Here is a 24,530-nt window from a genome sequence, read left to right as displayed (position 1 = left end):
GAAAAATTTCTTTAACATTGAACACTGCATCCGAAAGACTTCACGCTGTGACACAACATTTGGGTCTTTGCATTGCTTGCAACTGTGCAGTGATATGAGGGATGGAGTCATCACACACCTGAAGCTACTGTGCAAAACGCACGTCTTAGGTTCGCACCGCTAACACAGAAGGTTCTTTATCACAACATGTCAGCCTTTGCAGCAACAAGGAATATGTAGTATGTCGCAACACTGGACCAGCAACGATAGCATGCATGAGGGGGCTCTCAACCACCTTTCACTAAAGCTGCCATTTGTTTTGTTTTTTTTGTCTCCAGCACTTTTCTTAACAGTGCTGAATGCTGCTAGTATACTGGGGGCTGCAGGGACGTTTAGTACTCTCTTCAGCGATACACTCATGAACATGCCCTACCCTCCTCTGGTTCAAGTAAGCAGGCCAATAGTGGCATTTCATAGTTGGTGACACAACTAGCACTGTCCTAGCACAGCAAACAAAAACACGAAAAGAAGATGGCAAGGGACTGAAAAAAAAATGCAGGGGTTGAGTGAGGGGAGTTACGGACTCTCTGTGAAAATATCAACTTAACGTAAACTGGAAGTTTCATACCTTCATCTACAGGGGCAAATGTATTTATCACCATCACAAGCCTTGGTACCGCGCATGAGCTTGACTCCTAAAAATGGGCTGTGGAGGGTTCAAGAGATAAAGGAAGGCAGATGTCAAACCTTAGCCTCTCTGTTCATCATATGCGACTGTATTATCAAGCTAGAAATTAATTTCCTGTTAACAGCAAATCTCTTCATGCAATGCCAGAATACCGGTTGAAGGAAGCCAAAAGTCACTGAAATGAAGGAAAGGCTAGAGAATGTTTTTAATTTGTGGTGTTGATCAGTTGGAAATTAGCAGTGTAATCGTTTCTTACCTAGAAAAATTAACTAGAAAGTAGAAGAAAACACCACATGCTGCCAGTGGAATCCGAACCCTGGACCGCTGTATGTTACATACTGTGCTCTATCAACTGAGCTATGGTGGCGGCTGTCCAACTTTCTGTTTTAGGGCGTGCTCTAGCTATGGGTAACCTACCTAACCTTGGACATGTTCATCGGTGCCAACCTCGTCCGTGACTGCTAGAACTGAGGCCCTCAGTTCTGGCAGTCTTGATGCCATAGGTAGCACAAGAGTTTTCTCGCACAACTGCTTCCGTCACTGTTCAGTCAAGGGCATCCTGCATCCCCCACCATGGAGAAGATTGGACAGCCGCTGCCATAGCTCAGTTGGTACAGCACCTTGCGTGACATATGAAGGTCGTGGGTTCAGATCCCAATGACGGCATGTGGTTGTTTTCAACTACTTTCTAGTCAATTACCTTTCAGGTAAGAGATGATAACATTTTCAATTGATCGACGCCAAAAATTTAAAAAAAATTCCTTATGCTTTTCTTCGTTTTCAGTAAGCATTGGCTTCCTTCAAACTGATGTCATATCTAGCCCGTCAGGTTCCTACCCTTGTCTGCTCACCAGAATACAGTGTAACAAAACTTCACTGTAATATAAAGCTTGCTTTCAGGATAAAGGTGACAATGTTTTGCAAGTGCTTTAGCAGGAGGTTGGAAGTGCTGGAAAGAAAGCAAATTAAATGACAAAGCACTCATCTAACTTCGTATAATGACACTGCAGCAATAGCTTAATGGTGCATTGTTTGCTTTGTATTAATTTGCATACTATAGCTAGTGATGCTTGCATCTTTATTTTTTTGCACATAATGCCACCCCGTATGGGATTATGACAAGAAGGGCACATATTTTAGCTGAGCACTGATTTTGAAAAAATGTAGAAACTATGTGGAATGTGCAAAGATGAGAAGCGGAATGAAGAAACGGCTACACTAGAGAACAGTTTCTTGGAACATTGCTCGGATCTGGTCACTGTGACTGGGTGACAAGGCGGTGGGATGCAACCAACTGATCTCGTAAGCCAAGGAAGAGAAGCTTAGGAGCCTAATTGCAGTCACTGAATGACACATACTGGGCAGAGAAAGCAACCAGTTACATCCTGCTTTGATCGGCAGTTGATCATGCCCTAAAATTGCCACAGGAATGGTGTGCTGCAGCAAGCTGTTTGGGCAGATAGATATATATTACTGACCTGTAGTGCTAGGCTATTACTATAGAGAGGCTTTATGCAACGGAAAATAAGCAGGCCCTACTAAAAACCAGGCTGATAATATGACATCTCTATTTTCCACGTCTGATGCCTGTTACATGCACACCATTCATACTCTGTTTGCCAAGCAAAAAAAAAAGCATAAAGATAATGATGTAGCAGGTCATATGATTGGGCAAAGGTGAACAGCCTTTGCCACCACCCCCAGCACTCTGGGAAAACTTTGATCATTTGCTTCTTCCAAATGAGCACAGAAATGGAAATTGTAACTTCACAGAACAAAATTCTGCCACTAAGAGCTTTCGAGGTTCAAGCTTGAACGGCTCATGAAGACATTTGAGATGCAATGTATTAATGGCCTGTGCAAGCTAGAACGTTATTTGTACAGGCATAATAAAAAAAGCTTTGCAAAAGCTATGATACTATCAGCAATAATGAGCGTTTTACAAACTTTTTGCACTTTAAATGAGTAATTACATGGCCACAGATATGAAAATATTCAAGAATCAATAGGCTGTAAAGCTCTCTAAAATGTCTCAAAATAAAGACACCTTTACAGCAGCAAGAAGGCTAGTTTGCTGTAGTGCTCAAAGGCAAAGTAGAAGACAAACTCTGCAGCAATGGCTTGGTTATTACAGCATGAACAATGTGCAGTAATAAAACAACCATATTTTTTTCTCGGGTAAATGTGCTAGCATAATTTTCGCTCTTAAAACCCAGACAGCTGCCTGTAGTGGAGATTTTTTGTAGTTCTGTCTGCAAGAGCACGGCTGTACAAAATTATAGCAAGTTTAATGGTGCTTATGTTGCCTTTTTTTGGTGCTGCCACATGAGTATTATTGAAAACTGTGACTGGTCTGGTGTTTTACTTTCTAGAATTAAATTTGTTTATAACACAGCATCCAAAAAAGGCAGTTGTGTTACTCAATTCTCACTAATATCTCGCTAAATGGACATCACCATTAATTGGTACCAAAATATGCGCCACATGCAGCAGAGAATAAAATGGTGTTGTTGACAGAAGCAGTGCCAGAGCAGTGACAGAGTCACTGCGACATTGCATGTCTCAAGTGTGGCTGACTATTGTACAGGTTTTAAACCACACCAAGTGAACGAATTCCAAGAGCAACTTCTGTGCACCTTTCGAACAGTCAATACAAAAGTTTTTACAATTAGTACTCATTATACAATGTTTCACAGCAAGTCATGTGAGCAGCACCTTGTGTCACAGTAGCAGCAAAATGCAGGAGAGTTCTTTTGTGACCCAGTAATGCTCCAACTAGTCCTTACTCTCCATTCACCAAATCAATAACTTGAAATAATGTTTGAAACTTGAAATAGTGTTTGTGTGTGCATCCTACTTATGATCCGTGCACTTTCCATGCTCCTGCTTTTGCCTGCAATCTTTACTTGATAAAGGTGCAGGTGTATGATGGGAGACTTGGCTGTGCGCTGCTATGTGGTGAAAGATGTATGAAACAAAGTTTGGCACAAAAAGTATCCGGAACGAATGCAAGCACCAGATTGCTTGTGCATGCGGTGAAAGTGCTGTAGATAGTTTTGTTTCAGAGCAAACATTTAGCTTTTGCACCTCCAACTAAACGATGTTATTAGCTCTTTGAGAGATCAGGGACAGGACATGACTGCGCATCACAGGTGCACAGCTCAGATTCTGGAAATGCTCACTAAGTTCACATATCCACTTAGGTGTGCGTGGATTGGTTGGAGCCTGAAATGCAGAGGTGACTGCTACGCAACGACAGCTGATCCACCCCTCTTGTTAGCATCATCTCGGTTGTGGCTGCATTTGCTGCTGCATCCGTAATTGTAGTGCAAAATTTGTGCTACATTTGCCTATGATTTATATTAAAACATCTGCAAGTACAAACGGTGGCTGTGTCTGATTTAAAAGTGGTGACGCAAACCGAGATAGTGGTGGTGATTGGCATTCTACAGAGCAAGAGAACGCACCCAGCTGAATCCACACCCATTTAGACATGTCCACTTAGCGGACGCTTCCAGAATACGGGCCCAGGCATCACAAGTGCAGTAGCACCTGTCATGCATAGCTCTGTTTGGTCATCTTTTAAAGCACTACAGTGAAACCTCGTTATAGCAAACTGGTAAAAAATCATAAAATAGTTCGATATAGCCGAAATTCGTGATATAAAATGTCGTCAAAGAACTCGCGATGGAGAAGATAAATTTAGTTAGCCAAAGAACCGCAAATGGTAGAGACCTTTTCTGTAGTTTTAGCACCGTTTCAAAGCCGCTCGCGGCGCCCGCGGAGACTGCCAAAAACCGAGCTGCAAACGCTAGTTATGTTGGCTTCGCCGCACAGCACCGCTGCACGCGGCAGCAATCGAACGCCAGCCAGGGTGGCTTCCTCGCATTACAGTGGCGTCGCGTAAAAAATCGGGCGCCAGGGCAAAGCCTATCACCATTTTCACCACATCCGTCTGCGATAGCCGACGTGGGCAGAGAATAGCTGCTGGAAAGCTACAACAACCGGCCGTGTCGCTGGTTCCGGTGCACTGTCGCCAGGTGCGAGAGGCGCAAACGGGTGCAGACTGCCTGGCTACCAGCTTTTCTCACCGCTATATCTTCTGCGGCGCTGTTGGCAAAGCGAGGTAAAACGTGAGCCGTGGTGCGAATGTTTGCCGCTCCACCATCAATCACTAAGGTAGTGAGGCAAAGCTTGCCGCCTGCCATCCCACCGGGCACAGATTGGCGCACGGCAGTTCGATATATCAGGTTTATGGCAACTAGAGTTCGATAAACAGAGTATAGAGCAAGAAATGCATGTTTGGTGAAAATAATCAGGAACACTTCTATATAGCCAATAATTCGTAATATCCATATTTGCTGTAACGAGGTTTGACTGTATTAATTGTGCATTCAATCGATGAACTTTAACTAGCCCAGCTTCCAGTTCTGTTGATCGATGCTTTAATACTGCAGTTATGTACTGGCTACTGCTGCTCAGAGAACTGGTAAACACAAGGAAAGTATTTTTTTCTGACAACTGCTGCTTTCAAAAAACTAAAGTCAACCATAAAAGTAATAATACAGGTGAGGCTTCATGGTGCAGCCTGCCAAGAAAAGCTTACCATTTCTTAGCTGCTTTTTCTTACCGTGGTAGGAAAAGCTTACCAGCGGTATCTTGTTTTCCTCTGTTACACACGTCTACCATGTACTGGTCCTAGCCGTGCAGTTTTTCAATTGGAGAATACTTGGTGAGTTGCAACGAGCTCAACAAAGTCGCCTTTTTTCTGCCTCACCGCAGTTTCCTTCCTTTGAGTGTGTGTACATGCATATTTTAAAAAATGTGATCAGATGCCCATGAAGAAAACACTATACTACTACTTAGTAAAGCATTTCAAATGATGGTACTTGCTTATACTCTATGCTAACCACCATTGTACTGTGAATCAATCGGATCAAGTGTCTACTATTGGCACATGAGAGCTATAGGTTGTTCACTTCCCACGGAGTTCCCCAATGGGTATTGTGTTACTTTGCTATTGAGTATTCAATCAATTGATTACACTTATTGAAACTAGGACAAGGTAGAAGCAAAGCCTCAAGTACACTTTCAAGTGAAAGACTTCCACTAATTTGTGCAACTCTATTCTCATCAACATTAAAAACCTGCACTGCACACTACACGCCTTCAGTACAAAGCATGACTGAAAATGTTAATACGCTTCTCAGTAATTTTTCCATCTTAGCAAATTGATATTCAGTGTACTGGCTCCAAAGATTCAAAGAACTCGAGGTGTATGTTGCTTCAACAACACTTTTTAAAACGGCCAAATCGCCGAATCGCAAATAGCCAGGCTAATGAAATTGCATTTGCAGCCAAAAAAATAGATCTAATGCAAGGACTACATCACGCAAGTAGAAACATGATCAGTAGTTGCTTGATATAGTTCAACCTATTTATGAAATAAAAGACTTCAATGACATCCGCCATCTACATCCGCCATCTACACCGCAATCTTCGATTTTGAGCTGCCACGCAGACTGCATGCAATTTACAACCTTCCTTCAATCAGGCAGGAATACTTCGTTCAGTTGTTGTGAGCTGCAGCGCAGATAGCGCACTTTTGCGATAGCCAGGTAAAGCTGAGCCAGGTAAGGCTCCATTGCCTTTTGCACCACAAAGTGATCCGTCTTTAAGTACTTAAATGTGACATTTGCCACCAATAACTTTTTGTGGGGAATGCACTCATTTTGAGTCTGGCCCACTTGTACCCAACCAACCTCAAACACTACAGCACCAAACTGGTTTTTAAAGCTCAACTGAGGCTGTGCTGCAGTCTTTGTAGCTCGTGACCACTTGTGAAGTAAGGTGGGCAGAGCTGTCAGCCAGCTTTCAACATGTGTGCATGTTTTCTGATCCTGCAGAACTTCCAAGGCAATCAGGAGCTATGGGAGCAGTGTACCAATTATGTTTTCCATGCGCAATTATGTTTTTCATGCGCAGTCAGCGAGAGGCAAAAAACAAGCTGTACTTGCAATGATACCCTCAAGAGACAGATTTCTTGATCTTTAAGGGTTCAAAACTCGTTTTGTAACATGAACAAAAATTACTGAAAAAAAATGTTCTTTTACGATCATCTACCACAGGAAATAAGTTATTTCTTGACACGTATATGCAGAAAACTAGAGGGGCGAAGACAAAAGGTGAAAACAGGTTAACTGTTATCTTGCACTTGCTTCCAAAAGGTTCCATAACATTTTTCACTTTAGAAGTAAAAATGCAGTATAATGTACGACTCTGTTTGAACAGCAACTAACTCGGTTTCATTTTCTTAGAAACATGTCACAACTGACTTCTAGCACCCACAACAAGTTTAAGCCATTAAAGAAACAAAAACCAAGTAGCAAGAGATTTTACTCCCCTACAACATGTGCTCGTGTCAACTTTCCGAAGATGCGGCAACGAGAGCAAGTACAAATTTATTCGAAAAGAGGGCATCTGACTCCTCTAACATCCAGAGTGGCCTGTCAGCACACGTGATAATTGTAAGAAAAAAATTGACTGCACCTTGTATGAAGATGAAACTGAACGCTGACTCTAGCTACGACAATGTGGTAACAGTGTGACCTTTTTTTTTCTATCTTCATTTTGACTGCTACATTTTTCTGACTTTGCACACTGCACAATGTTGGGCTCTTAATTTTTCACACTTTGACCGATATGGTTAATCTCCTGACTCTTTCCCACTGACCATTATAATAGAGTCAGCTCCACATAATAAGTTCTAAATGCATAATAAATGCCTTTTCTAGCTTGAAGATATGCCAAATATCATGCGTCGTCCACGGTGAGCGCGACACATTGACTCAAAGCTGACCACACAGACTACCTCCAAGTACTGATCACTATGTGATGCGATGCTGAAGCCTTTCACTCAAACACTGCTTAACAGGAAAGAAGTGAGGGTATGGTTTGAGGTTTCCAAGCAGTCACATTTCACCATTATGCAAAATGTACCAGAGGTTGTAAATTCACATTGCTGCATTTCAGCTGTTGACTATTGTGCACGTAGCCAAAAAAGTACAGGAATTTGGAAACATGAAATCCACCAGACTTGCACTGCGAAGACTGCATATCAGCTAATGCATGGCAGCGCCCTATACGTTACGTCCTGTCCAAATATGCATTCTTTGCATTAAAGCCTGGTTCACAATGTTTCTTAAAGGGATAATGAGGATGCTTAATGCAGTTTCACGTGTTTCAAGCCAACATGCATTTTCTTTGCTTGACGCCTCATTTCCTTTTTGTTTTGTGGGCTTCAAAACAATAGCAACAGTCAGAACAAGAAACAACACACAGTTCTGGGCTCTGGTTGCAGACTTTGCAGACCTTTTGATCACAGGGGAGCATGTTACGAAAGCGAGGAGCCATACTCTTGGTGCCAGGTTTCAAACTTGGATGCAAGCGCTTTGCCAGTAGGCTTAGTCTGCTTGATGGCATCCAGGATGTCCTCTGTTGACACCGGATCAGGGATGATGCGGTCGGTTCCATCCGTTTCTGTAATCAATGACATTGCCAGCCAGGTGTTTGAAGCAATGCATCACAGAGGGAAGTTTCATAAAAAACGTCATAACAATACTGGTTTTAATTGTTTGTTCCTCAAATTCCCACTTCTGTTTGGTAGTCTCTGTAACTCTGGCAGCCTTTGTAATAGCATACATGCATCACAATCTGTACTTAACGATCATGACAGTTGCAGAAAATGGAACCGGCAAAAAGAAAGTGACACTTGAAAGCTGTTATCCAGTTATAGAGACAAAAAATGTCTGTCTGTTGACCTGTCCACACGCTGCAAATTTTTAACGTTGTTTGTGCTCCAAGATGAAAATTGTCATGTCGTTACAAGACTAAATGAAAGCCCTCTGTTGCTTTTTTTCTATTAATTCCATTTTTAATTGCATGAAATTTTAAGAAACGCTGAAATTTATCACAGATTTCGGGAGAATACTTATAAAAAAAGCTGGTTCAAATCCTACCAAATAAAACCCACCAAGGTCTGCAGTGCAAACAAAATAACACTGCGCTGCTTTCCTCTTCAAATTTACAGTTCACAATACAAAGATGATACCAGTGATTACAAACAAAAAACAACTGCAGATTCTTATTTGTGAAGTTTTTTTAAGAGATCAGCTTCACTGCTTGCTTTGAAACAACTGCTACAGAAAAACTAGACCCAGCGGAGGATTTTTATCACTCCTGAGCAGCACTGAAAGTTATTGTCCCTGCAACTTTGCAGCATGTACTCATTTTCTACGCATATTTTTACACCAAAAGCCATATGATGCACCACTTCAGTCATTTCCCTGCAAAACCGTAACGGCACACTTTAGCACAAAGGTCTATTCATGCTTGAAAGCTCCAGCATCTTCTGAGCACTTCAAACTTTTCATGGAGGGCGCTTTTAAACTTGAAAATCAGATTTAATCAAAAAATTTATCTGCCCGTCACCCGTGGACCTTTAAAAGCTCATCAGCTTACCATTATCACAGCATTCGGCAGCTTCCAGTGCTTGGCGAAGAGACTTCATCACTGCTTCCTTGCAGGCTATCTTGATGTCTGACCCCGAGTAGCCCTCTGATGCCTACCACAGAAGCAGAAACAATGAAAGTGCTTCCTTGAGTACATTACTTTCAATACTGTTTATGCTTGGTGGCCTCCTCTGGACCATCAAACAGGCCACAGCAGCTGCTCACTGTTATTGACAAAGAAGAGCAGCCAATACTGCTCATAGAGGGCTCAGTACCAAACATTTAGTTTCACATATTAGAAGTGCTGCAAAGCAATGAATGCAAAACAGACAGTGATTCTGTCACAGCTACAGCCTTCTGTCCACTTATGAAGAGCTTACAGAATGTTGTGTTGTGCTCAATGAATTTCGGTCAAAATGCACTGACAAATTATGAGAGATTACAGGCATTCAGTCAAACAATATGCTTCACTTTCACATCTATGATTGTAAGTGTGCAAATCAATTGCACACCATGTCCCCAAGCAAGAGAGGAAAAAAAAGCGCCCATACCTCGCTGACAAGGTTGTAGTCAATGTCAGCAGCCACAAAGCAGCTTTCTCGGCGGCCGCCACTCTTGGAACTTTGGCCGCCTTCAAGGAACTTATGGAACAGGAAGGTGCGGGCTTCCTTGTTCGGCAGAGGAACAAGGATGCGTTTCTCCAGGCGCCGAAGAACGGCATGGTCGAGGTCCCTGGTTAGATGGAAGCACCACATTCATCACATGTTGCAGCCACATGCATGACGTTGCGATTGCTCTGTTGGGAAAAATGTGTTCTTTCCAGTGCTTGTCATAAATACTGGAACTTAATAAAGGTAGTGCGGTACCTGAAGATGGTATATAGTGTTATTGTCATGCAGTAGTTAATGAAGTAGGACAAGAGTTCTCAAACTGGGTTCTACAGAACTTTTGGGTTCCCCAAGCACCTAAATGCATGCATGCCTCAACCACCACCTTTCTTTCACCCACTCTATTTCTGAATAAATTACACAGCAAATGCCTTTAGCACACTGTTTCACTATACAGGCAGCCATTATTAATTGAAATGGGGCATTTCTTGAGTGGCCATGAATCCGCATGCTCTTTTCTGCATGCTTGTTAGGCAGGAAAGGATGGAAGCCAGGACACGTGGAGCTCCTCAGCATGTTTTGAAAGTTATCGGGGCTCTTCCGAGGCTAAAGGGGTTAAAAAAGGGACACTTCAGACAAACTGAATTTGGCCAGTGTCGATTTACCGTACTGTAACAAGACACAGCTTTCACTGGTAAGTGAGCTTATGTAAGCTAGAAAAGGCCAAAAAATAAAATAAAGGTGTTGCCACCACCGGCCAACTTCACAAGTAAAGTGTGTGCGTCGACAGTTTTTTTTTTTACGCGAATCCCAGGGAATAGGCTACACCTCAATTTTTTTCAAGATGATGATCATGGAGTCCTTTTCAATGCAGACATCACGAGTTTGAATAGAGCAGCGGGAAAATTATTAAATGTAATTATTTTCAGCAAAGACGAGTCTTTTGCTGCTGGACATACATCAACACAGCCAGAGAGAGCCGCAGAATCGATTTTTTACAAGGAAAAAAATTAGAAGGAGCTGTCCTCGGAGTCCCTTTCAGCACCCTTCAAACAAGGTAATGTCTGATTAGACCATTTGCCATTTCAATGCATAAGGCCTTTCTTTTCCTATTTTTGTAGTAGTGACTAAAGGGAAAGTGCAGCCATCATTCTTGCAAAAGCCTTCAAAGTGGAAACTGGTTAATAATCCCTTATAATGAAAACCAGCTCCATGAAAAGGCATTTAGCAGCAGCATCTGGTTATGAAGAGAAACCAAGCAACCATGACAGCTTCCTTTACTCTATTGCATCTACAGCTGTTCCTCCTCAAGGGCATGAAGGAAGGACTGAGCAGTCGAGGGTGCACGGAAAAATTTCATCGCTAAAGGAAAAAGAACACAGCACAGGAACTCTTTTTGGCCATAATTAAACACTGTAGCAACATTTCTTTTCTTTCATTGTTGCTTTTTCTGGGCGGAAGTTCCAGTTACCTAGGCACTTGTATTTGGGCGGTTTGATATGAAAAAAAAAAAATTACATGATATGCAAGCTTCAACAAGCAACTTCACACATGACTGCAACCTTGTGACTAGCTAGGCATTCGAAGTTATATCGGTACAGAGAGCACCATTAAAGTTTACAGCTATTTTTCTCTTTTTTTTTGCTGGGACATTTGTCATATAATACGTTAATTCGACAAACTTTTCACTTGTGGTTCAGTATTAGCAATCCTTTTCAACGTGTTAAAGAAGAAAAAAAATTAACTGTCATGTATGCACACATGAACAGACCCTGTAACAAGATAAACGAACTCATGTTCTATCATTAAAATTTGTGTAGACAATGTAAGCACCTATTTCTTACATAGAGTGTCACTGCATTTGTTTATACAGCAAAGGTAACACTACAGGGCTGATTAGTTGGTAACAATGATTCGCTTTATGGCTAACATGGTCGACCTTGGAAGTCTGTCCAGTTAAACAAACGTGGTTGACATATGGGCTGTACGAGAGCATATAAAGAACATGAGTAAGCCGGTAATAAAGAAAGCATAAATTATGAACAATCTGCAAAAATCATTCAATAAGCACACAAAAAGACATTTTCAGAAAATCGGCACACGACACGCCTTCAGTAAACAATTTAGTTGTCACAGGTTTAAGCCACTCCTGAAATAAATGCTCTTTTGTGACATAGAAGGTCACCTGCCTAATCTGTGCTAGCAACACTCGAAAATCGTGTTGTTTAGTTCAGAAGGTAACGCCTAAATGTGGGTGACGTGCAATGCTGGCTACAATTCACCATTGCTTTAGCCTGGCTAGAATGCCCTCATCCACACATATATTGGATTATGTTTTCAGTTTTTAATTATATCAGATTGTTACCTGTTGCACTACCTTTTCGTGGCTTATGCAACACCTATAAGCCAGATGTTGCTGCAGAGCACTAACCAATGTGGCACTGCTCATGTTCATGTTAATCAACGTGCACAGGTTGGATAGTTCATCTTGATCAGCTTTTTCTTTTACATTGCATCTATGAAAGACTACTCACTCAAAAACTCCTCAATGTGTTCAGCTTATGAGGATATTCAGATGAACACATTTAAACTTAAAGGGAGTGCACAGTACTGAACACTGCCACACAGCTGCACATTAATGCTAAGGCACTGAACTGATTTCCTGCCATTTCAAGCAATGTTCTGACATTGCAGCCAATTGTTTGCTGCCACTGTCTTCATGGAAGCAATGGATGACTGCCACACTTTAGTATTTTTATGAAGAATCAGCAATACCTGCAAACTTCAGCAAAATTTTCACAAGTGACATGGTTCTCACCATGGAGAATTAGAGGTGGCCAAAACAAAAACATGATCTTTGGAGTTGCTCAGGCCATCCATTTGTATCAGGAGCTCACTTTTCATGCGACGACTGGCCTCGTTTTCACTGTGAAGCAAAGACACACAGTAAGGGTGAGCAAAGAAGCACAGAACAGCAGTATATATGAGACCCAAGTTCTATCATGCTCCTAAATTTCTCATTTTTTCTCCTCACTATCCATGGAAAACAGTAACCCTAAATCTGCAAAGATAAGAAGAAGGCTACCTGTTTCCAAGGGCACCTTTTGCACCAACCAGCGCGTCCAGTTCATCGAGAAATATGGTTGCAGGTGAGTTGTGCCGAGCCATTTCAAACAGCACCTGCAAAGCAAAAACAGCTTTAACTCTAAGACATAAAAGTAATTGCTTGATAGTAGTAGATAAAAGCCCTAAGCACTCTTTTTCTTTTTCTGCACAACCGAGGTGCTTATGAGGTAAACTGGTTTCGATTCAATGCTTTTGACACTCACCACATATTACTTTTTTTTTCAACTGTTCATATACTCTCTCTTCATGCAATGGACCTAAGTTTCTATATAAAAAAATTTTTCATCACGTTTTGTTTGTATGCTTTACGAGAATCTATACACACAGCAAAAAGCCACAAGTAGATCAAGCTCTTCTTGTGTCACACTTCACAGAGAGATGGACAACCATCCACTACACCTACTTTATAGACAAGACTCATGTCTGTAAACAAAGGCAGCTCAGCAGTCGGCAGCGACGCGGGGTGCAGACACAAATGCAATATGCCTACACCACTCCAAGCGAGGTTGCCTTCGAAACCCATTCGCATGTGCACATATTTTAAAGTGTGCGCATCGCTTGTGGTTAGAAATATTTTTGTCTATGCCTGGAAAGTAGTTCTGCATTTTTCCAACTTGTTACCAGACCGAATTACCAGGCAGAGCGCTGCATTGGCTTCCTTTTCTTAGTTGGCAGCAAGTAACAGCACTGCTAAAGTTGGTGACTATATGTTGACTGATTAAATGAAACTGAGAAAAAGCAAGGTATAGAGAAAAACTAATTGTCTACAGTTCTCAGCTTCTGGGCCGATACAGCATACCCAATTGCTAATGCATGAAGGAGGACGATGCCACAGACATGGAGCAGCTTTTTCACACGACAAAACTTCGAATGTGCTTTCTGTTTTCTGCAGGCCACTTCACTGCAGAGAACATCGAAAATTGCTGGACACTTAAACCATACAGCTACATTGAATGAGGCAAATGCGATCTCACTGTTCTGTGCAGCTTTGTTGACGGTGCAGTCAACTTCACTGTTTTATTCACTTTATGAAATAGACAAATAGACATTTGTGGTAGGAGTCGAGGTCTCGCTCCACTGGCGATGTGTACTGAGGTCCACAAGAATGCTCTCTTTTTACTCTCTTGGCTTTGGAAGAGGTGCATAAGTGCATACATGGACATTTTCCTCAAGCTTCAAATAAAAATCACAAAAATTATGCGAGAAAATCCATGCTTTCCAGGATCTGTGTTGAAAAGAGATCATTGTTAAAGCTCACGAAAGTGGAAATAGAGAAAAAAATATGCGTCATACTATCAGAGCTCGCTGCGCTTAGAGGCTCGCTATGAATGAAAGGTGAACGGCAGCAGCTGTCTTGTCTTTTTTGCGCGAATAGATGCTTGGTGCATTGTCTGGGTGACTGGTATCTGAGAACACCTCCCCTGCACTCAACTTAGGATATCACGCACATGAACTATGGCGTCCAAACTTCTCATGTCGAGAGTATGACGGAACATGAACGAGTTGCATGCAATGGTTCTTGTACAGTACTCACGGATTGAAATAGGACATTCGGAGCGCTAGCCTTGCAGTGCCACGCAGGCATGTGGTAAACCACAGGCCGGCTCATTGGCTACTGGAAGGAACAATTCTGCTTTGTAGATGTTCTCCCTCTCGCGCCATACCACAATGCACCACCTTGGTTCCATGAGCGTCTACGGGCGGCGCTCCATGAAGCGACGGCCACGCGCTCCGAATGTCCTATTTCAATCCGTGAGTACTGTACTCTTAGCCATGCTACCGAAGAGCAACCGCGCGCAGTAAGAGACACAAACTAACTGATTAGATTTCCATGCAGAAATGCAATGCTAGCAGCGAAACTGATCTGTCGCCGAACTTGCCTCGCCCCACAGCCACTGCCCATCACTTTTGCCCGAACCCTATCTGACCGCAATAAACTTGTAGAAACTTGTGCCGCTTTCGTTCCTTTGCCTTGCGGCACAACCAACCACACCACAACTTGTCAGCATATTGTGAATTACGTTCAGAAACACACAAGCATGGCACACCCAATGCAGATAGTCCCGCCAAAACCTTTTGCCTATAGAAAGAAAGCCACTGCTGCTGCCAGTGCCCGCCTCACCTCTATGGCGTTGTGGCATGACGCTTCTGTATGTTCCCCTCACACCCCCATTACTTGCACACAACACAATCATTTCTATTTCGGTTTCAGGCAAAAGTAAGGCAGCCTGTGCCAGTCAAGTTCGAAACCAAGCATCCAATCTGAAAACAAGCCGCCTGTATTTCAATATGCACATTTTATTTGCTTGTATTATTTTTAAAGAATGTGGACTGTGTGGAACATATGTTTTATAATCTACACAATGTGCGTGCTGCTGAGTAACATTGTTACCCATATAATGTCCAAGTGATGATCACAATTCATATAGAGAAACACAAAAACAATTTGCTGAATGACCGACACTGGACAATCCATATAATTCTGCACAGCATGAGAGACAGCATCTGCTTTTCATATTTGAGTGATGTGAGTAAGGACAGGAACTCAAAAGGTTTTATAGCTTGCTCAAAATTGTAAAATGCTGAAGACAGCATTCAATGGATGGCTCAACTACACTATATCACAAATGGAGTGAAGCATGTTACCCACCCTGACCAGTTTCTCAGACTCGCCTCGCCACTTGCTGACCAGTGTTGATGCTGTGATGTTAAAAAATGTTGTCTTGCACTCCGTCGCAACAGCTTTGGCTAGTAGAGTTTTCCCAGTGCCTGAAGTTGAAGGAAGAGGGGAAGAGTTCATTATTATTTGCTTACAATTATAAGCTGCAGTTTCTCTGCAAATGAAAGTTAGATAAAATAAAGCACTGATTGAATGGACCCCTAAATTGATCCGAGGACAACACTGCATTTTTGTCAAGTATGCTAGTTCAGTACATGGCACGCTATATTATGTTCTTCCAAAAAAAAAAAATCACATTGCAATAAAAATTAAGACAGGACGAATAATGGTGTTTTGAAAGATAGGCATTTTACAGCAGTTTTTTTTTCTTCACTGTCTATCGTATTCCTTTTATGCCTCAAGGATTCAGTGAAAGGAACTGAAGAATAGCTGACCCGAAACTTCGCTGTTGATCTCCATATTTTCCATGTAAGATATGAAGTTCTAAACATTTCACTCAATTTCTGTAAATCTTGTTTTAGCAACCCGCCACGAATGACTGCATTCACATTTCTTGTGGGTGGTCCACACACCAGGTGTGTGTAAGGACATGCATGCACAATACTTACTGAAATAAAGGTTAAAATTAGGCTTTCAGAGCATTGATGAGCATAATCTAGATGCAAACATTGCATCCAACATAATTACTTGCTTACAATGCTTAAAAAAAAAGAAGAGATTTGTGATGTTTACAGCGTGACACCACAAATTATAAAAAACTAAAATGTGTATTCCTAAAACCAGGATGACTACAGAGATTGACATAAATATTTATAAGCTAGCTAATATAGCATTTTCAAACGAAACAAAACATTTCAGGTGAACTGTAATGTTTTTAACCAGACTGCAAAATAGAACATTTAAATCAGCTGAGGATGGATAAAGAAATTTTCTTTTTTACAGACCTCTTACAGGCCTCAGAGCAAAACATGATGTTATCATCACCATCATGTTAAATGCAGGCACTAAGCACAAATTCTTGCAGAAAGGGCTGTATCCATGACTTATTTCGTCACAGTTTCCAAAGCATCACGCACTTTTTAAAAATTCTTTTTAATAAGTTCGACCATACTAAAGGTAAAGCTTTTCGTTTCAGCGTTTCAATCATAATGCCCATTGTGTACAGCCATGGCCCAGTCTAAGCATGCTGCACAGTTCTGAGCTTCATTAATTAATAACTGTCACACAAACACTTTGATGTGAAAGAGGTCCATAAAAGAAATTGGAGCCTTGTGTACAAAAGTGCATCATACAATACTATGCCTCTTTCTGCAAACAGTGCTTGTCACTGTTCAGCTTTCAAAAGGTTCACAAGGCAGGCACACAACACATCGACATGTGGGATGGAAAACCACCTGGTGGTCCGAACAGCAGAAGTCCTTTCCATGGACCCATTATTCCAGAAAAGATGTCTGGATACTAAGCAGCGTGCAATGATAATAATAAAGAAAGCAGTTCAATAAGTGACTCATAACAGTAAGCAATGCTCGCTTCAAGTATGCTTGTCAATAAACCCGGTAAAATGTTCGCTTTCGAATCAAGATTTCAAAAGCCATTGTTGTGAGATCTGAAAGCTGTAGAATTGCAACACTCACTAGCAGTGCCAAAAAAAAGAACAATAAAAGCAGAACAACTTGCCAAGTTGCACAAAAAAGACAACACAGCTAAATAGCATTATGACACGCCACACCATAATTGTAGGGATGTGTGAATATTTGCAATTTTTGAATATCAAATCGAATTCTCCTTTTCAATTACCTGAGTGAATCAATAGTATATATTCAAAATTGTTCAAAACAATCCAAATATGATCTGAAGTTTTTCTCATGAAGTTCGGAACGGGCAGCATACTGTAGTGTTCTTCGACAGTTGTTAGGAAAATAGGGCTCACTCCGACGCCGCACAGCATGCTGCCACGATTGGTCTGCACATGCAGCGTCATGATATGGTCCATTCATAGGTGTCATTCATGATGTTCAAACATATGGCCTCCAAGGCAGAGCAACACGGCAGAGTTCAGGGTTCACCAAACCGTGCATTCATGCCCGATATTGGCGGCCTGGCTTATATCTCTTGTCCCTCTCATTGATGTGTGCCTCTAGTTTGTTCAGCTAACATACTGACTTTGTACTACAGGACACCAGTGGAGATCACTGTTGCGGCTTCCGAAAGCTACAGCTGCAACTGTAAGTTATTATAGTGATGCCGCTAGCTTTACGGTGTTTCGCATGAATATTCGTTTTGTATATTAGCACAAGCAGCTAATAATAGTAAGGATATTCAATTCTTACTTAATTTGGTTTACAACTACACTATTCATTTTCGATTTGATTTCAAAAGAGTGCTATTCGCATGCCAGTACATAAGTGCACACACACACAAAAAAGCAACAACTTACTTTTCCATTTCCTATGAAACATCCTAGGTATCACTTTTCAAATCAAGTACTCATACGACATAAGCAACTTGCTAATAATACACAGGTTAATAAGCAGACATACATAGCTCCCAACCTCTAATTTTATACCTGTTATAGCATAATGCTAATGGCAAACAAGTTAGAGGGGCACATACCACTTCGAAATGCATCCTCACCGCCTTACGGCATCTCAGGAAGAATATCACTCAGCATATTTCACAAAACGAGTAGGGAAGAGAACAGCCAAACTGACCTTCATGGGGTAAATGAGAGCTTCTTTGATGAGACGCTTTGCCGACTCCAGCCCAACAATGTCATTCCAGTGCACATTGGGACTGTCCACATACACATCCTGCAAGAAATGTTGCAAAGAGAATTCTTATGTTCCTCCTCAGCTAGCTGGTTTTCCTCATATATAATTCATTCAGTGCACATCTTTTTGCTAAAAATCAGCATGCAGATACATTTACAGTTTTTCAATGTGCTCAGTACACTAGTATGATCAGTACACTAGTACCATTGTGACCAATAATGCAACTGATGCAGAAGCACACTGATGTTGACGGCTGCCAGGAGAGTGATGCAACACCACTCTGGGCTAGTAAAACCAAACAGCTTGCATTTTTACTCAGCTGCAGTTTACTAAAAGGAATGGTTCATTGTCTCTCCTGGTAAAATAAAATGTGTTTGCCCTACCTTTGAAATGATGTCTACCAAGTTAAACCACTCGCTTCCCAATGTGGCACCCATGGCTTGTGGTAGCTTTAGCTGAGGTGCTCCTGGGGTACATATCTGTGTAAGCAGAGAAGCACACTTACTATAGTATTAATGACTACATGAACGACTGCATGGAGAAAAAAAAAAGAACAAAAAGTTGCCTTGTGCACATAACAAAATGCTGAATGCATTTCACTGTACTTCCAAGCATTCTTAAAAAACAGCTTTCACATTAGGCTTCTGAGAACCAAAATCTTTTTAAATAGTGCTGGTTACTGCATTAAGCAGATGTCACAGATGTCAACACAGCACATCACAAGTGCTGCTGAGTCATGAAGCAAGGGAAAAAAATACGTTATCAAATGATAGGAGAACTTGCATACATCAGCACAAGGGCATTATAGTACATGTAACCGCACAAACAAGTTGGTATTTAAGTCCACAGAGACAATGGCTATAGGATTTTTTGTGCCCCTACAAAGTCTGTTTTACTTTGGGCTTTGGGAGTGCATTTTAATCAAACAATGTCAAACAATTTAGTCAGTCAAGTAATCTTCTGCACTTTTAAATTTTGTCAGATTAAAGTCTACCTGTACTAAGACATTTCACAGAACCTCAACATCACTGCAATAGACTGGATACCATGCGAAATTAAAACATTGAGAAAAATTCTGCCATAATTATGCGACCAATAGCATGGTACTAATTTGTACACTTTATGCCGAGAATAAATGCATTGACAATTGATTATACTTAACTCTATTATCTGCCCAAAAACTCTGCATGCACTAGCACTATTGTAAGTGCAAGATAACTAACCTGTATTCCGAGGCGCCTGTCAATGGTGATGTTTTCTGGCCGGAAGGTGTTCTCTGAGACAAGCTATCACACAGAAGAAAAAAGAATTAGAAAAAAAAACACAACTGCTAGTCCATACTGATGCTTATATCAAGCTTATTACTACTATAGGACATTGCATCCACATTAGACAACAAGCTAAGTGCCAGGGAGATAGCTTTTTCACAGGCTCCTAATCTGCCTTCAGAAAGTGACATGAAATATTTAATTAAAAATGATCCAAAAAAACAAAATTTCCACCTTAAATACCCCATCATCATATTGTCACGTCCACATCAGAGTACTATTATGAAGCATTCCTTTGTGATTGGCCCCTCGTTTCAGACCACTCTTGACTGCAGCTTGTACTTCCCACTTCTCTGATGTAGCACGCACAACTGCAATGCTATTTTTACACAAAGAGGTCGATTTGGAAAGAGGTCAATGGTAATTTTAAAATTACGTTTTTGTTTCCAATTTGGGCAATAATTACATTAACTGGAGTCTGCTATAATAAATTTACATAGCATACAGTGCACCTCTGAGCTGCCAGCTTGTTTGAAAAATGAGAGTGAGCATTAGGTTAGCAAATCATGAGCAGAAATCAGAATGCAAAAAAAAATGTGGGCCCACCTTTCCTTTAGCAAACTGCGAGTCAGGCTTTTGCTTCTCATCACTACTTGCTCGATGAAGGCCACGTATCCGAAAAGTGCTGCAAAAAGAGCCACTTCCATTACTTGAAGCCTGAGTGGCCTGCCCCTGCGAAGTGCTGAAAAGTCAGCGGAGAGATTAAATGAAAGTAAAAAGCATGACAGCAGACAGTGTGCAACAGCAGTCTTAAAGCAAGTACTGTCCAGGATTAATACTGAATGCTGTATCGCTACCAAAGACAGGTACAAATGGTTCTGCTGTTTAAACTACTAGCACATCTACAGTCACATTTTGCAGTGAGGTAACTGGCACTGCAGGGCTTATCAGCTCTATCTCTACCCAAAATAAACTCATCCAACTCATACGCTATAGTACCAGCTAAAAAACAAAGGGGACTGCAGCTTAACAAGCAAAGCTCTATCTATAACCAAGAAGACACAATACCCGCCATCTTTCGGCCCTTTCTTCATGTCAATGCCGCCGCGGTGGCTCAGTGGTTATGGTGCTCGGTTGCAGACTCGAAAGATGCGGGTTCGATTCTGGCCGCGGCGGTCACATTTCGATGGAGGCAAAATGCTAGAGGCCCGTATATTGGGCGACGTCAGTGCATGTTAAAGAACCCCAGGCGGTCAAAATTTCAGGAGCCCTTAACTATAGCGTCCCTTACGGCCCGAGTCGCTTTGGGACGTTAAACCCCAATAACCAAACCAAACCTTTCTTCACTTCAGTGTTTAGTCCTGTCAACAAAATGCTGACCTCAAGATAGCACTGCACTAGTGCTCTCTGTTCTATGAAACTGGTCATAAGCCCTGCCTGCAGACATAAACACATTCTAGCCAATTTTAATGAAGCAGGCAGATGCCTTAACTAAGTGAGTATCAAACAGAACCCACAACACGCTGCTACCTCAATGCAAAATTTGCACAGATGAGCTATTGATCTAGTAACGTGCAAAATTTAATCACTAATAAGCCGGTGTACTGCCAAAACAATAACGTATTCACCTGCTGATCCATTAACAATGCAACTTTCATGACATATATTTCCATGCCAATTTGAACTACTGTGCTTCAAACCGCATTTGACAGGATACCGCAAGTGCAAAGGCAGCTGAAAGAAGCATGCATCAGAAACTCTGTAGAGCAGTGAATTGTTTTTCTCAATCTCACTTTGATTAAAAGGAAGCAAATAAGCTGCACATTTATGTTTCAAAAAATTTGGTAATGACAAGTGGATAACAAAAATTGAAAATGGTGTAGTTTTCACTAGAATGATATGTATATAGAGCGCTCTCGTAAACCATCAACTGTGCCAGCTCATGGTTCATCTAATGTGGTCAAAGCAGCTATGACAGCAGTGCTGGACAGTTAAAAACCTTGCTAAGCTAAAAAAATTATTAGTCATTAGATGCCGTTTCTGTAAGGTTACATGAAATTCTGCGGTGTTTGTCTACTCATTTGCAGTTTCAATAACCAAAGAGCACTTAATGATTATTTGTAATAAAAAAGCTCGATGCAAGAGCTTCCTTCATGGCAAATGCCATAAACTTTGACTGAGCAATTATCAAACGAGTACAGCTAACATAAGTAAGGTTAATCTTACAAAATCTTTTTATCTTTTTCACGTCTAGCGAGTCCCTTTAGAATCTACAAGGAAGAATGGTGGCTGTACAATGGCCGACATCATGAAATAGTACAAAAATCACTCACTGTCCCCGTGATGACTTGGACTGTTTCTGTGTGCTGCTGTCTGCATGAGGACAGGGAGAATAAATAAAATTTCGTTATTACAGTGCATGAAACAAAGAACGAAAAATGTACTAAGAAGGCCTCCAACAACAAACCTTCCAGTTTGCGGGTGATGTGTGGCTGTTTCCTAAATTTGACAAACTGGAATGTTTCGTACTCTTGAAGTATAAGCTCCAGGTCAACATTGTCACACAGAACATACTGGTCAAGCTTGATGGTTGACTCGGCCTTGAGGCTTTCTGCAGTCGTCATGAGCCTTTTCAAGGACAGGCAAGAAGTTAAAAAAATACGGTTAAAATCAGTGCCGCGGTAACAACGAATATTCTTAAGTGCGGGCACACGTTGACGTCCCATCTCACGTACCCTTGATGTTGAAGATAGTGTAGAATCAAAACCAGGAGGTTACGTTTCCGAATAGCTGACTTCTGTTCTTCCTGTATGATAAAAGCCTTCATCATCTCTTAGCACATCTGTTGAGCTGAATACTCACAGTGTCGCTTAGATGTCCATCCACGAAGGCCTTTGCAGTGGTTTTTGACTCTGCCATCTTCCTGCGAATACAAACATCGCCAGTGTGAACTAAATGCATCACGTAACCTTTCCTTACTTGAATTACGAACCTCATGGTACAAGAAAATTTTAGCGTTCTTGCAGCTCGGGGGTCCATAGCGGACCTAAGAGGCACGAACGACATCTCGTCCCAAAGTGATCACTCGCGGTCGCCGCGAAACCGCAGCCCGAATTGGATATAGTGTGCTGAACTTTCCTTTATTTCGGTCACTTTCGCCAGCTTCTAAAATCCAGCAACGAAGAAAAAACGTCACTACTGTGCGTGACAGACATAAGCGGGCAGGCCGCTAAAGCTCCTCCGCAGAATTATAAATAGAAGAATTGATCGCTAGAGCGTGAGCTCAGTATTATCGTCCACACGAACACCTCAGACCGCGTTGACCAAAAGTGGCAAACGGTAAAGCCGCAATGCGCCGCTGTCGCTTTCAGGTAAACGACCAAGACTGGTGAGACCACAAGCACGAGACGTCTCAAGAAACAAATCTAAATACCTATCAGCAGCTGGTCAGGAACCTCCTTGAGACGCTCAACACACCGCCATCCCCTTACAGCATACTTCACGGCACAGCTGATCACTCGACCAGCCCGACATCAACGCCACAAGCAAATGCAAACAGCACCGCATGTAGCCAAGCCACGCGATTATTTTTGTCGTTTTAGTGATTTTAGCTCGACTGCTTGTATCCACACGCAGCAGCAGTCGCAGATGATTAGTTAAGGTGGCATTACCTAGGTGGCAGCGCGCCCATGAGCAGTTGGAGGCCCAAGCCTGCAGAAAACTGTACCCAGACCCTCCGAGTAAACTTGGTAGAGTAATCGCTTCGAAAGCTTCCCGATAGGTGCTTGGCGGGCGTTTCAAATGCGGCTTTCTGCGTCCGCACGAGCTCACTTTCATTTCTGTGTGCAGTTTTCGACACGCACATGTAATACTCACTCACCCTGCAATATTAACAGTTAAAGAGCTTTTTCCTTTCGTACTTGATCCTGAACACAGTACTCCTGTGCACTGCAGTCCTGTGCATAGTAGGCATGTGCACAGTAGTACGTGCATAGTTGTATTCAACTGGGACACGCGATGTATTTACTCTGGATTTTTTTTTTTTTAGGAAAGCAAATGCCGGAGTAACTGCCTCATTTCTCGGTGGACACTTCAAGCGCACCGTGAGGAAAGGGATAAAGAATGGAGTGAAGGAAGGAATAGCGAATGTGGTGTCGCTGTGGAGAGCTTCGGGTTAATTTCGGCCACCTGAGTATTTTTAGAGGGACACCAAGGACAACTTGATAGAATTATTAATGATAAAGCATCTATATGTCCCATTAGCACAAAAGCCGTCCGCCGCCGTCTGTGGCACGAAATTCGGATGGTGCAGTACGCCGGTGTACGATGTCACAATACATGTAAGCGAACATATATAATCATGAATGATGGAACGTAAGGTATTATGACCCATTAAAGTCATGATCGACTAATGACAGTCATTCTGCAACGTATCATGAAGTAGCACTTTATAATTAATAAAGTAAAGGTGTATAAAGTTTGTATATTTAAGTACGAGTAGTCGTGACGCGTAATCAGTCATGACTCAGTCATTCTGCAACGTAGCATGACTTAGCTCTTTACAAGTAACGTATTGTAACGTGTGTGGAGTTTGTACAAAGTATGCCCAGTCATGTCTTGCCATAGTATTACCAGAGTTGGCGGACACAGGAAAGTAATGAGTTATCTTAAGTAGTAAGCTGGTTAACTAATTTCTGATAATTAACTTTTTAACTATTAGAGTTAGGTGTCGAGTTGCAACTAGTGATTTGTAGCCGGTCGTTACTAGTTAGTAATAGCCATATCAGTTTTCAGAATTTCGAAAACGCGATTATCCTCGCTGCTGTGGCTCGACCAAATTTTGTGACATCGTGCATGCCAAAATAAATGCGCTTTCGAAAGCGTGCAGGCAAAGCAACCC

The 24,530-nt window shown here is 41.8% G+C and overlaps 1 protein-coding gene across 4 annotated transcripts; it reads right to left on the bottom strand.

The window, feature by feature from the left end:
• Positions 1 to 292: 292 nt before the first annotated feature.
• Positions 293 to 23,355, bottom strand: LOC144125019 (katanin p60 ATPase-containing subunit A-like 2). Of its 4 annotated transcripts, none has more exons than XM_077658044.1 (16): positions 23,302 to 23,355; positions 22,493 to 22,553; positions 22,366 to 22,451; positions 22,098 to 22,258; positions 21,964 to 22,003; positions 20,237 to 20,372; positions 19,586 to 19,648; positions 18,746 to 18,841; positions 18,303 to 18,401; positions 16,986 to 17,049; positions 15,562 to 15,680; positions 12,871 to 12,965; positions 12,604 to 12,711; positions 9,729 to 9,909; positions 9,188 to 9,290; positions 293 to 8,206 (listed from the first exon to the last, which is right to left on the bottom strand). In XM_077658044.1, exons 1-16 carry the CDS (start codon positions 23,319 to 23,321, stop codon positions 8,061 to 8,063), a joined length of 1,578 nt encoding a protein of 525 aa, XP_077514170.1. In that variant the 5' UTR covers positions 23,322 to 23,355; the 3' UTR covers positions 293 to 8,060. The 4 variants fall into 4 exon arrangements, with proteins under 4 accessions (XP_077514170.1, XP_077514173.1, XP_077514171.1 ...); XM_077658047.1 differs by lacking the exon at positions 23,302 to 23,355 and adding an exon at positions 23,064 to 23,280 and having other exon boundaries at positions 22,366 to 22,436; XM_077658045.1 differs by having other exon boundaries at positions 7,913 to 8,206; positions 22,366 to 22,436.
• Between the last annotated feature and the right edge of the window lie 1,175 nt (positions 23,356 to 24,530).

This window comes from Amblyomma americanum, chromosome 3 (assembly GCF_052857255.1).
Source record: "Amblyomma americanum isolate KBUSLIRL-KWMA chromosome 3, ASM5285725v1, whole genome shotgun sequence".
NCBI classification, from domain to species: Eukaryota; Metazoa; Arthropoda; class Arachnida; order Ixodida; family Ixodidae; genus Amblyomma; species Amblyomma americanum.
Note: the sequence above shows the minus strand (reverse complement) of the source record. Positions and strands in the feature narration are given on the sequence as shown.

What these genes read in the sequence shown, in the direction of transcription:
- LOC144125019 (XM_077658044.1), bottom strand. Translation starts at nt 23,321, where the DNA reads ATGGGCGCGCTGCCACCTAG. An exon ending in GCCACCTCTAATTCTCCATG is followed by an intron (nt 9,910 to 12,603) that starts GTGAGAACCATG and finishes CCATCTAACCAG; the next exon opens with GGACCTCGACCATGCCGTTC. An exon ending in TGCCGAATGCTGTGATAATG is followed by an intron (nt 8,207 to 9,187) that starts GTAAGCTGATGA and finishes CATTGATTACAG; the next exon opens with AAACGGATGGAACCGACCGC.